At 29.2% G+C, this 19,685-nt stretch overlaps 1 protein-coding gene across 1 annotated transcript in view; it reads right to left on the bottom strand.

The window, feature by feature from the left end:
- LOC142324470 (dual 3',5'-cyclic-AMP and -GMP phosphodiesterase 11A-like) overlaps positions 1–19,685 on the bottom strand; it is a 148,613-nt gene that overhangs the window by 107,063 nt on the left and 21,865 nt on the right. The window contains exon 2 of the mRNA XM_075365295.1: positions 15,496–15,969. Coding sequence (XP_075221410.1) covers positions 15,496–15,899 — 404 coding nt within the window. The 5' untranslated portion in view covers positions 15,900–15,969. The remainder of the gene's footprint in view (positions 1–15,495; positions 15,970–19,685) is intronic.

Consider the following 19,685-nt stretch of genomic DNA (forward strand, 5'->3'; position numbering starts at 1 on the left):
TTCAAAAATTCGAAATTATAACAATGCTTTAGTTTTCTAATATTCAAGCATAGTTTTTAAATTTTACTATTTAGATTTAGATTAATACAATTAAGATTACGTATATGGAACTGCCTATCAAATATTTTTTTTTGGCTACTATATAAGCTTATGATTAAACATTATTTACTACTTAGATAATCTTATGATAGATAAACATTAATTTTCCCGTTGAAGAATCAGTTTGGAAAATCTTTGAAGAAATCAAAAACTAATCACTTAATATTTTTATTTTTTTTTTACAGTAAAAAATGTTAATTAAAAAAAAAATAAAAGTTTTCTTTTTATAAAATCAACTGACAGTTTAAATGCATTTTTTCCTAAAAATAAGTAACATTTTTTTAATAGTAATTTTAACTTTTATTATAGTAATAAGTAATTTTTTTCCTAAAGTAGGTTTTTAACTTACTTTTTAAAAAAGAGGTTTTCTGTTCGATGCGTATATATTGTATTTTAGTTATTATTTTCTAAACGTTTGTTTATGCTTTACTGTTCACCAAATGGACCGATTTTGACGATTCCTGTCTTTTGTAGGGAATGTTCTTCCCATTTTTTTTTCATGTAGCTTGGTTAAAAGTTTTTTTAAATTAAAAAATACATCTTCATTGACTATTTAGGGTGACGTTTTATATCTTTCACCTTCTTCAGTGTTTTACTAATTATTGCATAATATAATTCAGAAATATAAAACATTTTTAGAAAAAAATCAAGAAAATTAGTTGAAAAACTTTTAGGAAAAAATACATAATATTCCTGCTTTCCAGGAACCCGTAATTCATATTCGGCAGCGATCTCTATACGCCATTTCTCTAAATACAATTGTTTCTTGTTTTTATCCAGACGTTTTAGTTAACCTATGCAAATTTGAAATTAAAATAACATTTTAAAATAAATTTATAAATATAAAAGGAGCTTTTAAATAAAATTGGTACTTTTATGATTCTTTTTTAAATTTTGGCTTTTTGGAGGTAGGTGGCATATAAGGCGAGGTTAATTCATTATTGCTATAGTGTTTAATTTGGCGATGTCTTCTAAAAGTTAGAATTTAAATAATTATTAGTTACAGTAATTTAAAGAAAAATATTGTTTTTAATAGTTACGAAATTAATTTTATCAAAGTAGAGAAATATCGAAAAAACACGCGTACACATGCGCGCGCGCGCGCGTAGAACTAAAAGGATAAAAATTACCATTAAAGGATATATTATTATTTTTCCAAAAAAAGTAAATAATAAAGATAACGAAAATAATAGAAACGGATTTCTAATAAAAATAAAATTTCGAATTGTTCTTTTATACTTAACTCTTTCTATTTTTATTTCCGGGTCATCAGTTATTTTACTGGTTTGCTTCAATTCTCTATTCTGTTCTAGTTTTTTAACCTCAAAATGTTTACTACATCCTACAGCCTCATTACTGTTTTACATATTCCAGTCTTTGTCTTCCACGACAGTTTTTGTCCTCTACTCACCCCTACTTATTTAAACCTCAATGAATGTAATATTATTGCTTTTATTTTACAAATCCACACTTTTCCTTTTCCATGTTTATCTGACTTTATAAAAAAAAAAACAAGGATGTCGTCAATAGAATTGAAACTTTCTTCAACATGAAAATATTGATTTAAAAGAGTTGAGCATTTTAAAAAGCTATTATAAAGCGTTTAAGGAGTTGAGTATTTTCGGGCTATAATAAAATCTCTAGTTTTTTTATTCATGTACCGATTTTTGTTAATTGACACAAATTTATATGTGCTAAATTTCAGCATTCTTTGATAATGGTAAGTGATCTTAAGATAAAGATTAAGGCCAAGAATATATGAGAGAATTAGCAGTTTGTAAAATTTATTCAAATTTTTTTATTCGAATTAGATTTTTTTTGTACCAAAGATATTAATAATAAATTAAATATTTGTTTTATTATCAGTATTTTTTAAAAATATAATCTAACAGATAACTTATTTAACTATATTTCATAGTAAAATAAATTATGCGATAAACCTCAAAAACCGTGTTGCATAAAAAAATGAATATTTAGGAAGTATTATTTATAGCAGCAAAAGGCAATTCAAAGCTGTTATACTTGAACTTTTTTCAAAATTATATCATATTTTATATGAAGTAGAACGGTACTTTTTTACATAACCAATCCTATCTGAGTAAGTGTAGTACAACTTCAAGTCAAGATGGAAAAGACAGATGATAGATATTTTCCTAACATATATAAGCCTTGGTGCGTGCAACCAAACCCAAAGAAATACTTACGTGTAGTCCTGTACTTCCTTATGGAATAGTTAACTATTAATAACTTTAAGTCTTTTCATTGTGTGTGTGTGTGTGTGTGTGCGCGCGCTCACACACACACACACACACACACACACACACACACACACACACACACACACACCGATGATGATTACGCGCGCGCGCGTGTAATCATAAATGAAAACTTCTCTGTTGTTTACTATTATAGACATCTTCAGATAAGACAACCATTTACAATATTATTACGTAAACAAAAATAAACACAAAAAAATCTGATGTGATCACGACTTCCTTGTACGCCTATTAAATTACATATACACATTTTTACTGCAGTTCATTTAAATTTATTTCATTTGAAAGTGAGATAAGGTCCTCCAAGTCTTTAATAAAGTGGACAGTTAACAATTGCATTGTGGTGGACACCACATTGCATCACATGTTTTTGATGTCCATATCAGCATTTTATGTTAGTTTATATATTAATTTTGTTTCACTTCGCTCATGTAGTTATGTGGTGTAAGTGAGAACGTGTTAGATCCATAACCATGGACACATCGGTTCGAATCCGACTTTATATACATATATTGTTTTAAATTTTTTTTAATTTAAAAGTATTGATTTATTAATAATTATTAACCTCTGTAAAAATTTTGAATTAAAATGAAAAGTACATAAAATTTTATTTCACTAATTACTTCAGATTTTTTTAAATTGTTATTATTGAATTATTATTTATTGTAAACGTTTTTTTACAATCTGAGGTTAATAATTATTAATTAATGAATATATTTCAATTTAAAAAAAAAGTTAAAAAAACATATGTATATGAAGTCGGATTCGAACCGATGTGCCTTCCCTTTGTAAGATCCAAATATTTCTTTCTTTAAAGTTTTATTTGGCTATAAATCTGGAACCAATGAAAATTAGTACCACTTATGATATATCGTTGAAAAGCTCTCAATGTGGGCTTATTACTGCAGTTAAGAAAAAGTCTAAAATTCAAATGTTTTTGGATTTTGGGCTTTTATGGACACTTTGGTTCAGTTGATTGCAATAAAAAAGGGAGGTGCACAACCAGATGTTACAACAGTCCTAAATCCTAAATTTCAACATCCTACGGCTAATCGTTTTTGTGTTATGCGAAATACATACGTACGTACGTACAGACGTCACGCCGAAACTAGTCAGAATGGATTCAGGGTTGGTCAAAATGGATATTTCCGTTGAAATCTGAAACCGAGATTTTTTGGGATCCAATACTTCCTTTACTTCGTACAAGGAGGTAAAAATATAATGACGTTTTGCTTCAAATTCGAAGCTTTATCAAGTGTAACTGGAAAACATAACCCACTTAATCATATGATCAACAATACTGGACTGGTCCATATTCAATGGTTTACTTATCTTATAATTCAGCCATACCGGAAATTTGATAACAATTTTGAAGCATAATGAATCATATACCAAAATATACATTCTTTTACACAATAATCCTATATATTAATCGTTTATTACTACATTTAAATCAGATAAAATATATTAAATTATACTAGCATACACTCCATTAAACACATTAATATCCGTTGTGTTCTTAATAAAATTTTTAAATTTGATAATATGAATCATTTAAAGTATCAGTCTATGCAAATAATGTTAGATTATTCACATCATAATCTAACATTTTTACTTGCTCATAATTAAAACTGTGTTAATTCTCTCTTCCATGTGTGGATAACGCTGTAACATCATGTTTGCGATACTTATGCGCCTCCAATTATTTTTTTAAATATTGCATGGTTTGCCCTTGGCAATCATTACATTGAATACTATGCACTACGTTAGACTGTTTACGTTTCTCAATTGGTGATTTTAATTTAGAGTAAAATTGGTTAAAATTGTTGAAGTTTTTAAGCACCACTTTCTATTTTTGTTTCAAAACATCTTTAATTTTTCAGACAAATTCTGGATACATGGAATGGTTATATAGTGCTGTTAATCGTTTTCAGCACACACAGTATGTCCCATAATGTTGCTGTTGTTATCTTTAGGACTGCATATTTCATAAAACCTATCACGGTAAATACTATTAACTAATTTTGTGGGATAATTATTTTTTAATAAAAGTTTTTTTTCCTAACTATCTTTCTTCTGTCCGTCGGGTTCGTAAACGTTAAACCTCTACAAAAGTTTTTATTACACCTTTTTTATTATTATCTTTTTATACATGGGCTGAGCTGACAGATAGTTTAAATATTTTCCCGAAGACTTTAACGAACCAAGTCATATATTTTCCCATTCCAATGGGATATGGTCATCAAGAAACTCTAAACTCTTTTCACATTCCACTTCACTTGTTAATTTAATGTCTTTATGGTATTTGTTAATTTCATTTAATATTTCATCGATTTCGTTGTGTATATCTATATAAATAAAAATGTAAATGTTCGATTATTCAAAAACTTAAATCTCCGGAAGTTCTCCACCGACTGCTTTGAAATTTTGATACAACGTTGCATTCGAATACGCTCGTGTTTTTATATACCTACTATTTATATACCTAAGATGTCACATCTGTGACAGGTAAAAAAATGTTTTTTTTTTTAAAAAACAGCGCTGTCGGTTAGACCCAAAAGCAGCACACGCTTTATTAAATATTTTACGATTCCATTTCAATGTTTTCGATATATGTGTCCGCTATAGATTAAAAAACCAATGGACCGATTTACGCGCGGGGAAAAAGAGAGAAAGGGAAAAATCGAAAAAGGGAAATAGGGAAAGATCGAAAAACGTAAAAATATGAAGGTAAAAAGGGAAGAAGGGGAAAATGGGAAAAAGGTAAAACGGGGAGAAATAAAAACGGGAAAAGTAAAATTGAAAGGGGAAAAGAGAAAAAAGAAAAGGGGAAAGGGAGAAACAAGAAGGGAAAAAGGGAAATAAGGGAAAGATAAATGGGAAGAAAAGGGAAAGGGGAAATGGGAGAAAGAAAACATGGTAAAAATGAAGATGGGAAAAGGAAAATAGGGAAAAAGGTAAAAAGGAAACGGGAGAAGGGGAAGGGAGAAAGAGAAAAGGGAAAGGTTAAATTTTGTGAAGTTCCTTAATGTTCATTTTTTTAATGTTTTATCAAACTCTCAATTGTATTCATTTAATCTATATATATATATATATATATATATATATAGATTAATATATATGTATATATATATATATACTCATCAAATCTAGCAATAGCGAAGCATTGCCGGGTCGCTAGTGTGTGCCGGGTGTGTGTGTGTGTGTGTGTGTGTGTGCGCACACACACACACACACACAAGATTAAAAAATATATATTTAATGAAAGACATTATACTAGTTCAAATATGTATATATATATGACCTAGTGAAATATAAATACAAATGTATATTTGTGTATAGTCATTCCAGACTGTAGCCAGGACTTTATTTATGATTAATATATACATAAATTGGTTATCCTTAATCAGTTTACGTATATATTCATAAACTGATTAAGGTTATTTATATGTGATTCAAAAAGGACTTCACACGTTTAAAAGCATAAAAAAATTTATTTAGATAACTGAGGTTTCATTTCATAGCAAAACATATCAAGTTTTCACTTAAGTAGTTTATTAATACCGAATTCAGCCACCAGTGTCGTTAAAAAAATATATATTTACTAGTGCGGAATATGGTCGCTGTGTGTTTAGATTTCACAATTTGCAGTCAGCAAGTGCAGTTCAACGTAATTTTAGTACAGAATACAAAAATTACTCTTAGTAGGGATACAATTTACTTTCAGCATCAAACCTTCGTTGAGGTATGTTTTTCTGTTACATATACAAAATCACAAGGATGCCCATGCGTCTCTGAAGTTGCTGTGCAGCAACTCAAAAAAAGCTTTGCACGTAGTCTGAAGAAATTAACTCGACGTGTGTCACGTGAGATTGACATTTCATAAACGACTGTTTGGCGCGTAATACATGAACGATTGCACTTGAAGCCATACAAAGTAACCACAGTTCAACACAATACTGATGACGACTAAATTGATCGGCTTCAGTTTGGTGTGGAAATGGTAGATAAAATTGCAGACAACGATAATTTTTTAATCAATGTAATTTTTAATGATGAGTCAACGTTTCACATTAGTGGTAAGGTGAACACTACCGAATATGGGGTAGCGAAAACCCTCATCAAATTTTGCAGCAAATTCATGGTAGTTCAATTTTTTTATGCCCTAAGCAAACAAAGACTCTACAGCCCATTATTCTTCCAGGAGGTAACCGTAAATGTTATCGTTTATCTGGACGCTTCAAAATTTTCCAATTCCTCATTAAGACGATGGTAACGAAAATGGGCGCCATTACTATTAGCAATACGGCGCATCACCTCACTACCGCCTAGAAGTTCGAGATTTTCTTGAAACTTGATCGGGTTTGCCTGCAGATCTTGTTGAGCTATGACTTCGAAATAAGGTCACAGTTGTAGAAGTAATTCTCGACTAACTGGCTACAGTCTGGAATGAAAAAAAAAATCTTCAGCTGGGATCGAACCAAAGTGAATGCTGGAGGACAGACTTGTGTTTTTCTATGAATTGAGACCTCAACGAAATCTGTAAGTTGTCTCAATACATTTTTATTTTTTTAAAGTTTTGAAGTCCTTTTTGAATCATCCGTTATATTATTTACATTACAAATTTAAGGGGAAAATTTTGTTCAAGTTTCTATTAATACATTTAAATTTACAGTTTTGAATCAAAATCCTACTTAGTTTTTCTGAATCTTACTGATGATTTTTTCTTTATTTTTTAAGTTAATATTGGGAAAGTGTATGCTTTTGAATAATCACGTTATTGATTTTTTACTTATTAAAAAAAAATTATGTGTGTGTGCGCGCGCGCGTTGGGGTGTAAGGATATATGAGTATATACGCGTATATTATATATACTCTTAAGCGCTTTATGATATTAGAATGATAAAGTTTTACACGCACGTCTTTAATCCGATTTATTCGTAACTATGACGTAAAACTTATATTTTTTAAAATGTACATCACGTGACGATCTAGAACCTTTAAAAATAATTGATTTAGATTTCCTTGAATTTTTAAATATTTCTTTATTTCAGATATATTTTGTATTTATATGCAAATTACTTTGTGATCTCTGTACAGGAGTTGTTATACACTTATGTATATTTATCAATTACGAATCATCCACGTAGTGCAAACATATAAATCAAATTTTATATCTCTTATAACAGTTTTACAAATTATAAATTATACCGGAGATATTATTGACTTTTGATTTATATTCTATTTTTAACGCACTTATAATTAGAATGGTAATGATGGTTTTAGTGAAGGTGACATTGCTACTAAGACAGTAGTAGTAATAATAATAACAATTTCACTTTTTATTTTATTTATATATTCTATTTAAATATTTTCATAAAATTGAACAATACAGGGTCCCGCTAAGATGTAAGTTTTATCAACTGGTTCCCGTATTAACATAATTTGAATACAAGTTATTTACACAGTACAACACAAAAAAATACAATGAAAAAAATACTTATATCCTAAGTAAATAGTACACATTTTTTAAATAAGTTGGCGTCAGATAGTTAAACAAAAGTAAATAAAAGTTAATTGAATATGAGATTAATTTATAAAATTATATAAATAAATTTGAGTAAAAAAATAATTATTATAAGCTTAAATTAATTAAAAAAAAGTTTACGTAAAGGTAATTTTTAATTCATGCGTACATCTAAGTTAAGGCTGTTCTTGCATATTACAGATTATATATTACAATATAAAGTACAAAATTAGTAATACATAGATGATAAATTTTATAATAAAAATGAAAGTAACTGTTATGATATATAAAAAAAAAAAAAAAAAAAAAAAAAAAAAAAAAAAAAAAAAAAAAAAAACAATTGATAATTAATACGTAGTACAAAAAATATTTTGTAATAAATGTAAAAATAGCTATTAAGAAATTCCCGCTAATAAAAAAATAGAAATTTCATTTTCAGATATTTTCGTTCTATTTATTTCCAAAATATGTGAAGGTAATTTGTTAAAAATGGTTGGAATTTGGATTTTTAAAGTCTTCTTAACATACTAGCTGCAGACTTTTGCGAAAAGTAGGCAAGCCCTCCGCAGCTAGGCCCTTCGGGCGGGTTGCACTGCCGGGCGGCGTCTGGGAATGCGATTATATTATTAGATATTAGGTGTTCAAGATTGATTACCTTTTGTGTAAAAATTTTTTTTTTAATGATGTCAATTGTTTTAACGAAAATAAAACATTTCTAGAGTTAAATTAGAAATTTAACTCTAGAAATTGGTACTAACGAATCGGGATTTTCCGCTAGTGATTAGTACATTCCGGTGCTTACTTTCTGGTTATAGTTCATCATTTTATGAAGAATACAATCACAGAAATAAAAAAAAATATTATTAATATATATTTCGCATATAATCGATATATCGATATGTAATTTTATAACAAATATAGATCAAACCACTAGGAGACATGTACTAACAAATTGGGATTTCCGCTAGTGATCGGTAAATTCCGGTGCTAAGCTAAGTGGGACGGACACTTACACACAGACAGATACACATATAAATGCCCTTTAGTAGAGTAGGATAAATTAAAGTAATTTGGTACCGTGTAGGTTCTCCTGTGTCGTAAATAAAGAGGTAAAGTACTATTTACTAGGTATTTATTATTTTGAAAAAATAATTTACAAAGAGAAATAATGGTAACCTATTGTATGTCAAAGTATTACAATGCTTATAAAGACTGAAATTTAGGTAGTTTAACAAAAAGCCTGAAACCACTTTAAGCGCTCTTTTTTGAACTTTAGTTATAATTTTTAAATGCTAATCAGCTACCAAACCCCATACCTCTACACCGAATCTTATTAAAGATTCCATTAAGGCTTTATACATTAGTAAAAGAGTTTTACGTGGGAGGACAGTTTTAGGTAATAGAATCTATTCATACAAGCTCTAATTTTATAAGAAAGTTTTTTTAAGTGATTATCTCATTTCAATTTCTTGCTGATTATTACACCCAGCTATTTAATCTCATTGGTTACTGTCAATCTATTACGAGTACATGGCCCATTATTATTAATTACCGAGTCTGAAGGGAAAAGTGTAATTTTGTGCAATTGATGTGGGCAAGGAACAGATTTCACATGAGCAGATTTGAAATGTACGAGCATATTTTTTTTTTTTGTTTATAACGAGTTGGTAACTATGAAACCAAATTAAAAATTTATTAAAATGATCCCGAAATAAAGATTCTGCTGCATGAAGGTTTTTGTGTGCAACTAAAAGTACAGTATCATCAGCATGCATAAAAGCTAAACTGTAGGATAGATTGTTTAAAATTTCATTAGCATAAATTGGATTTAAAATCGGGCCTAAGTGACTTCCTTGTGACACCCAAAAATTACAATTCATCGGATTGCTAAAACTATTACCTATTTTAACACAAATTTTCTATCTTTTAAATAACTTCAAAATCAGTCAAGGAGATGATCGAAAATTCCTATTCTTTTTGAACCAATAAATAGGATTTCATGACTGAGGGTATCAAAAACTTTACTGTTATCTACAAAACCCGTAAAAACGTGACAATTTGCATTTAATTTATTGTTTATGAAGTCGACAAATTCAATCATTAAATCTCCAACACACTTTCCTCTCTGAAGTCCAAAATGGTTTTTACATAATATATTATTTTCTAGTAAGTAATTATTTTAATAATTTAACGTGTATTTTTCTAAACCTTTTTCAGTTACTGTGAGAATAGCTATAGGCCTATAATAATTTAGTAAACTACGATCACCCTGTTTAAATATGGGTCTTATTATGGGAACCTTCATTAAATCAGCAAAAGTGCCTGTATTTAAGGAAAAACTTATTAAATCAGCAATCGATTGACTAGTGTTTTAGGTTGCTACACTACACTTTGGAATTATATTTTCAACCTGTTAGGCGAAAGATATAGCAGATTTACTAACAATATCTTCCCCAGTTCCAAAATTACTCATCTGCTTTAAAATGCTGTTTCTAAAAGATTAAAGAACTGCCAAAGTTTTTTGGGATTATTATTCTAATTTCATTTTTATTTAGTAATTTTTATCTCTTATCATTTTAAAAACCCTATTCCTGATTTTGTTATAGTCAGTTCTATAATTATTACGGTATTTGAAGCGGAATTTTTCCATCTCTTAAAGGCAGCATCCTTTTTGGATATTTTTATAGCAATCTGTTAGTTGTCCAGGGCTTATTTTTGCGATAAGATTATCACATGATTTAGTTTGTGAGTTATCGTAAGAATATTGAAATACCAATTGTTAATAAAAATCATTAATATTTCCTTTATGTGTGGTATCAGTAATTCATCCTCAATTTTGTTGTCGTTATGAAACCTTTTATAAATCTTATCATCTACACTAATATCACTGAAAAACTTTTTTAATATTAAACCTACCAGATAGTGATGAGAAATTTTATAATTAATTACAACAGTATTTAACTCGAAATGAATTTTACGATTTTTAATAAATATGATCAATATTAGATTGAACCAAATGCCATCTCTAATTTCCTCTCGTTTTGTACAAAAAATAGCTTTTATGAATCCATTTAGAGTAAGAAAATTGCCGTAATAAATACAAATGTTACTTTTTCCAGTATTATCACTCGTGTCAATGTTGGTATCACCCAAGAAAATAACATACACATTATCAGAAAAACTGCTCTAGAAAAATTCCAGTTCATTTAAAAAAAAAGGTTAGGCTAAGATCAGGCGGCCTATAAATTTATAGAATTATGAAAGAATTACCACCTACAGTAAGGGTTCCCAATAACAATTCAAAAGATACACGAGAATGCTAATTTTTAGGAATAAATTGAAGTTGTCTTTATAAAACATAATTAAACCCTTACCCGATCTAATTTCCCGTAATTTGTAATATTTATGGTAATATGGATTAGAAAATAAAATTTATCATGCTTAAATTTATCATACGTAAGCATGATAAATTTATTACATAGCTAAATTATTACGTCAAGTCAGCTTTATTTAATAATAATTCTAACTCAGCCCATGTTTTTAATTGAATGTTCAGATAAACAATAGATAACAAGTTGTCATATTTATCGTCAGTATTTGTAACTTCTCCCCTGTGAATTAGAACATTATACTCTGTTCATTCTAAGATATGTAATAAACAAATTGCGAGTGTGGTAGTGCGTGATATACAGCACACTAACGTACGCGTTGAGCTTTATAACTACTGGATGTTTATAAACAAACATCGTTGTTTATCACCAGCTTCAAAATTGCAGTACAAATTCTCTTATTCCATACTTTTCTTTCTTTTTCCTGTTTAGCCTCCGGTAATTACCGTTCAGTTAATACTTCAGAGGATTAATGAGGATATGTATGAGTGTAAGTGTAGTGTAGTCTTGTACAGTCTCAGTTCGATCATTCCTGAGATATGTGGTTAATTGAAACCGAACCACCAAAGAACACCGGTATACACGTTCTAGTATTCAAATCCTTGTAAAAATAACTGACTTTGTTAGGACTTGAACGCTGGAACTCTCGACTTTCAAATCAGCTGATTTGGGAAGACGCGTTCACCACTAAAGCAACTCGGTGGATTCTCTTATTCCATACTGGATATTTTTAATTTTCTTTTATTTGTAGTTCTGTATTTCAGTACTTTTTTTGGTGCGCGTGAGTGTGTGTGTGTATATTCTGTTATTGTGTGATAATTGTGCAGTTTATTTAATGGGCAATTATTTCTGATTATTGTGAGATTTGATAGTGTGATTAGCCTCTCTCTCTCTCGCTCTCTCTCTCTCTCTCTCTCTCTCTCTCTCTCTCTCTCTCTCTGTGTGTGTGTGTATGTGTGTGTGTGTGTGTGTGTGTGTGTGTGTGTGTGTGTGTGTGTGTGTGTGTGTGTGTGTGTGTGTGTGTGTGTGTGTGTGTGTGTGTGTGTGTATGTGTGTGTGTATTCGAATAGTTTATCGATATGTGTGTGTGTGTATTCGAATAGTTTATCGATATGTGTGTGTGTGTATTCGAATAGTTTATCGATATGGCTGATAATTCAGGAACATCCTTTAATAAGCACAGAAAAGAGAAAGATTTGCGAAGTGGTGAAAAAAAAAAAATAAAAGTATTCAATCAACTGCTGGAGAAACATTTTACGTTGGTTAAAAAGGAAATAGTGAAACTTGCTTCTGAATTAATTTGTGTGTTGGTTAGTAGTATTAATGGATTATGAATTGAAATAAATGGGAAAGGAAAGGTAGAAACTCCTGTTAAAAACAGAAAACTTGAATAACCTGTTCTAGGAAAATGGGATGATTTTGACAAAATGTAATAAGATTGACTGTACATAAGTTCTTTTTTTGAAATGAAATAACAACCTTAAAAAATTGCTGGCTCTGATAAACTGTGACAAGAGTTTACCAAAGATTGGGCGCACTAGTTTATACAAATTACTGTTGTCGATGAATTTTAAATTTATTAAAAGAAATAAAGTGTAATTTTGATCGAGAAATCATAATTTGGCGGTATTATTATTTGAAAAAAAAAATACAAATTATAGAAAAACGAGTAGAAATATATTTTATTTAGTTCAGACGTGGGTAAATGAATACCACAGCATTTCTGTCAGGATTAAGCAGGGGCCTGCAACCTCCAAAAAATAAAGGAAAGGATTAGTTGTAGTACGTAGTAGCAATGAAAATGAATTTTTAGATGGTGGGATTACTCTTTTTTTAAATCCAAAAAATCTGGAGATTACCACGATGACGTGAACGGAGATATTTTAGGAAGTGGTTTGAAAAAGTATTGTCATTATTACCTGAAAATAGTATTGTTCTAATGGACAATGCTCCGTATCGTAATGTAAAACTGAAAAATATTCCAAACAGTTCATAAAGGAAACAAGAAATTGCTTTATGGCTGCCATAAAAAAAAATCCACTTTGGAGAAAACAGTTTTAAAGCAGAACTCCTTGAAACGTAAAACACAATCGTGATAAATTTAATAAATTTTTAATCGATGATTTGGCTAAAACGAAAGATCATACGGTGTTAAGGTTCTCCGTTATCACTGCAACCTTAATCCAATTAAGTTAGTGTGGAGCCAAGTAAAAATTTATTTTGCCCGAAATAATATATACATAAAATTAAAGACGTTAAAATCCTGGTTAAAAAAGGAGTGAATGAGCTATGAACTGATAAGTGGAAACAGTGCGTGAAGCATGTTGCAGAAGAAGAAAAGAAAATGTAGGACTTAGTTAATTTTCTCGATGTTGTGGTCGACGAACTAATAATTAATGTTAGAGATGATTCGTTGTCAACGCCAACTTCTGAGATTGATGAAGAATCGGTTATAACAGAGAGAATCCAGTGTTTGTCAGACACTGACAGAGAATACGTTAAGCAATTTTATTTTTTCGAAGTGGTAAGGTTTTGTTCAAGTTTTATATTTTACGTATTAAATTATTTTTAATGATATGGTAGTTACTGTTTGGGATATTATTGTTTTCGTAGGTTTTATTATATTAAATATTTTGTGAGGAATTAAAAAGTTATAAGTTTAGTATAAAGTAAATATAAATTAAATAGATATAGTTAAATACATAATTAAATATATTATAATAGTAATTAGAATTAGAATTAAATAAATAAGTTAAATTAAGTGTAAAGTGAGTATAAAGTTTTGTGAGGAATTACAAAAAATTGGAAGTTTAGTATGCAATATTTTTAGGCACATTGTTTCAGAACGCTCTGTCGTCTGCAGTGTGTATATGTGATATCTCCTTTTTAGAACAGTGGTGGGGGGAGGGGGAGGAATAAACTATTTATCAACAGATATAATAATAATAACAGAGACAAATATAAAATTCTAAGATATATAAATATAGACATAACAACAAAAGACATAAAATAAGACATATAATATTAGCAAAATATTATTAATAATTACACACATAATCCATTATCAAAAACAATCCTAATTAGATACTATGGAGTACTTAAAAGGATTCAATAGGCCTTTATCTTATTCTGTTCAAAATTAGCGTTAAGTGAATTTGCAGTTATTAAAGGAGAATGCTTAGTGTTTAATTGAAGCTAGAGTTTATATTACATGGAAGTTGAAATAGTAAAAATTTGTTTTGTAACATTTTAAAATAATTTGGATTTAATTTTTGTTTGTTCTCGACTAATATATTTTCATACAAATTTGGTTGGCCTCAACATTTTTATGTTTATGCACTTTAAATTTAGTGTGTTAAGACTGTAGGAAAAATATATTGTAGCGGTTTACCGCCAGAAAGAAGTTCATTTTGGTTTCTTTACACTACACCTTGTTACTTTATTGATTTACTTAAACGTGTATGTTGAACTTAAACCCCCTAAAATATAAATTGTACAAAATCATTAATTCTTTCTTTGAGAATAATATATTTTATTCGTTGTAGTAAGAATTAAGATATAATTTATAGGGAGAAATACCATCTGTAGTTTGATAGGGATGGGTGATTTGCAGCATATATAGAATTATATTCAATTAAGAAGCCTACATAGAAATACATATACCCACATACACAATATATATATACAGAAACCTCTGTAGAAACACAGCCTTTGTGAGTGATTCGATTCAATTGTTAGATCGCATAAAATCATTTGGTTATGAATCGGATATACGTACTTATTAATGGATTATTTATATTATGTGTTTGTATGTATTTGAAGGCTGGCTTTAGACTGTAAGCTAGGAACCTCCGTTTTACCCGATTGCACCTAGTCTTGAGGTTGGGATTTTTATACGGTAAGCAGATAGGAAAACTTATTTTTCCTTGTGCTTGGGGGGGTAAGATGATTACCATCAAACTTGCACGTTATAAAATCGCAGCAAGTTTAAAAAAATATCATGTCCTTCATTCCCATGTCCTGTGAGTCCCTTTAAAGAAAATTACTCATTTTAAGAATAACATGTAACGTAGAGGTATTCAATTGAGTTATTCCGTTATAATTGAATTATAAATCGATATTTCAGATCTCGCTGAAGAGTAAAAAAAATTATTTATATTGTAAATTACGAAAATAAAAATTTTAATGAAATAAATTTGCTTACTTGCGCATGTCTTTGAGTGAAGATCGGCGGCTTGATGAAGATGGGGCATCTTTGGTTATAACTTCGTGTGTACGGTATACAGATCGACTTTTTGATCTAGCGAAATCGTGTCGTAGACACCTTTTTGAACTATTCCGTCTCGGTAAGATTGTAGGTGCGATATTTTGCGTTAGTTGTAAGCTTTGTGTATCGTCCGAGTAACCTCCGTTCGGGCTTACGTTACCAGATGTATCTGAACCTCTTCTACTAGAACCGTTAACGTAATCGTTTATAGTTAAAAATCCGTGTGATACTAACCAACTATTTACTAAACCTAGATCAGTTTTTCGTAAAAAATAATCTTGACTCAGCTCTGGATGAGCATCTAGCCATTCTTCAACTTCTGAAAATGTCAGTTGTGTCATTGTTCTTTGGCTTGATCTCTACTCAGAAATACTGCATCATTTTAATCCTCTTAGTTAGAATCCTCACCATCTGTAACATAATATTAAAAATAAAAATTAATTTATTTAAAGAAATAAAATAAATTTATCAATTTAAAATGTACTAAATATACTTTTTAAAATGCACGTGAAGGTATTAAATATATCTAATGGCGTCCAGAGCAGCTACTCGTTAAGTTCCAATAAGGAAGCGGCTTCTCTGTCGGCTATCAGAGGGTGGCAGTATGCTGAAGACGGAACCAGGGTGGCTGACTCAAATCCGAATTGTATTTGCACAAGGGAAAAGGATGAGAAAAGGAAAGAAGGAAACACTCAAGTCGGACAGGGATTCCCTTTGATCAGGGTTTTTTGCCACTACTTTTTCTTGTTAAGTTTAGTTTTTGATGAATCTCTAGAATATTGAAAAATTTTATAGGAAAATGAACGCTCCTTTTTTGTAGAAAAAAATTTGTTTATTAATAACAGTGAATATATTGTAAAAGAACTTGAAAATATTAATTAAAATACTTTTTTATATTTATTTTAATAGGCTGCGTATTTATTTACTTATAGCCTCCGACAGCTTAGAATGAACTTGTAATTCAGTATAAATGCTAAATTAAATAATAAATTATAAAAATTTCATAAGTATTAATTAATTTAAGTTTAATTGTTTACTTATTCAATAGTGAAAAAATAATTATAGATGAAAAAAATTCCTTTTTGGGGTGGAATTTAAAAAATTAAAAAAATCGTTATTTTTTATTTTATCTGCTTCCTACCTCTAAAAACACACTAAAAGATTTTTTTAATTTTTCTACGTTTACTGTGTTAAATGGAAGAAATTAAAATAAATTCCACTGAAAAATATTCGACCAATAAAAAGTTACCTAAAAATTTCTTTTTTGGAGGTGGGGTGAATTTTGATGAAATTTATTATTTAATAATAATAGTTGCTCCTCCACCTCTAATATTGTCCCAAAGTATTTTTCTGGGTCACTTGCATTATTACTATACCTAGGAAGATAAAAACAATTGGGTTGAAAAATCAGCAATAAATAAAAAGATAACTTTTCTCGATTTTTGGGGAAGGAAGGATTTTGGGGCCAAATTTTTAAAAAATGGTATGATAAGAATGCTATGTGTAATGAGCTTAATATAAAGTACGATTATGTTTGAAAAAAGTTTAGAAAATTGACCACATAAATCTATCTACCTCCCGCGGAGATATTGACCCCAAAACTGAATTAATAATATAATAATAATAACAATAATTAATAATGGGGTAAGTTTTTTACCAACAAATTACTCCATTACATGAGTCTGTATAAATTTCTTAAAAATCGGTTAATCCAGTCAAAAGTTATTAAGCTTCAAACACCCCAACAGACGTACATTTTTTTTTGGGGGCCTCCTGGTTCATTAAAAGTTGAGAAATGCAAAAACCCCATACCCAATTTTTTGACTGATAACCATACTTCCCTTCTCGCAGCATATGATGCCAGCTGAGTAAAAGGTATTCCCTTGAAAAGAATATAAATATAAATAAAAATCTTATATTTATAGGTACGGAACAGAATGCAATATAAAGTATATACTCCCTTAATCCCAACACAATAAGATATGCATATTGATTATCACATTTTTGTGGTGTCACATAGTGTTTTTCATTTATTATCTTTATATGTTTGCATTAACATCGTTTCATTTAAATATTATTATTAAGCTATTAAATAAGGATTGTAACTACTTATATTCCATAATTTTGTACCTTATGATTATTCTACAATTATGTTTGTAACTTATTCCATAACTTTATACTTTGGTCCTCTGATTAAGGTTTCCTATGATCCTTCCAAGCAGATAATAGAGTAGCAGTTCTTGTTTTAATATATACTTACTTTGAATATATACTAATGGAATAATACCTCTCCCATTTCTGGCGTTAACTAGCTAATAATAAAATTCTACTCATTTGAGCAGAACATTTATTTATAGTCTTTTAGATGGCAATATATAAAGATGAGAAAAAGTATGCAAAGCAAAGATTATGTATCTTTAAATTTTTTAATAATTATTTCTTTTCTTATTATTGGGTTTTATTCTATTGTTTAAAGAAAAATAAAGTTTAATTGACTAATTTAAAAAAAAAGAAGATTCTATTGATACTTTTACCGTAATCATGAATTGAATTATTAAGTTTCATACTCATCGGAAAAAATGTAACGAGAGTAAAGCAAGGTTTGCAAAAGAGGATTAATCTTAGAGTTAGTATAAATTAATTATTAAATTATTTCTTATTATAAATAACATTCTTTCACAACAGAAAATAAAGCAACTGTTACGCTATTAACTCAATAGCAAGGCTGACCTTGCGATAGTTAGCGGTCAAGGTGAAAGAATGTTAGTGCGTCCCCTCCTTATATCATTTCCTTATTCTTCTTCATCGTTCCTCCTCACCCTCTTGGAACTGATGGATATTTACGACCAAGGTTAGTAGAGCTACACCTCGCTCTACTAACATTGATTTCTAACAGCATTAGGAACGTTTGAATTACATTCTTTATCTTGATTCCGTCGAGATCTCAGAGATCGGTAATATTTTTTATTGTACCGTAATGAATGCTTAAATGTAAATATTGCAGTCTAATTTTCTATTAAAGTTTTCTAAAATAATTAAAATAATGTTTAATCATCTTCATCCTACTTTCATATCCTTCTTACGGATTTTAATCTCTCTTGCATTAGTCAAAGATTATTAAATATTAATACGTCAGTTCCGACACAAATTATAATTTGCCTTTACTTTTTTTTTCAACAGGTTGATGTTGTAAAACTGTCATAGGTAGCCATTTCCTGACATTCTTAGTAAGGGTATAATCCATCTTTTATTATTATCTGCGATTTTCTGATTAAGATATGAGAGTACATAACTCATTTTACATGCCATATCTTAATTTATCTAGTCTAGTATAATCCTTTGTCGATTTAAGAAACCACATGTCTGATACAGTTTGTTCACTTTTAGCTAATAATCTAATACGATCTAACTCTTGATGTATAAGGTTAGGGTTAGGTCTATTACATTACTACTACCTTAGGTTAGATCTACTGTAATTTAACCTATGTCTTATTTTCTTACAAATAAAAGTAAGCACTGTAACCGTTTTGTAAAACGTAATACTCGGTCTACTCTGGTCTAATTGTTTTCAGATGTTGATGTATGATATATAAAAATAGAATTAAATTTATATAACTTTTCTTGTATTTCGATTTTTTTTTTGTACGACTATCACAATCAAGTATCGAAAATGGAATATTTGTACAATATTTCATTATCCATTACAATTTTAACTCTTATTGGATCTATACCATGAAAGGCCATAACGTTTGATTTTATTAATCGAAAACTTGAGATTATAATGTAATAATCAAATTTAAACATTGCAGCTTTTAATTTATTTTCTAATTTCTGAATCATTATTAATAATAATAATTCAATAATTATTATTTTATTGTCAGAATAAAGCAGTACAGACGAAACCAAATTATCAGACACCATTATTTCTGAGTTAAATTTTTTTTCAGTCCAACGACATCATCAATATAAAATTTAAAAGGAATTGGAGAAATATAACAATTTTGTAGGGCTGCCTTATTTGTCTTTAAATGTAAAGTTTTTAATTATGTTACTTCGTACTTAAAAACTAAACCTATTAAAAAGCAAAAGAATAATAAGTACTCGACCTTATTCAGCATTGGCCACTA

This window comes from Lycorma delicatula, chromosome 5, assembly GCF_047948215.1.
Source record: "Lycorma delicatula isolate Av1 chromosome 5, ASM4794821v1, whole genome shotgun sequence".
Classification (NCBI taxonomy): Eukaryota; Metazoa; Arthropoda; class Insecta; order Hemiptera; family Fulgoridae; genus Lycorma; species Lycorma delicatula.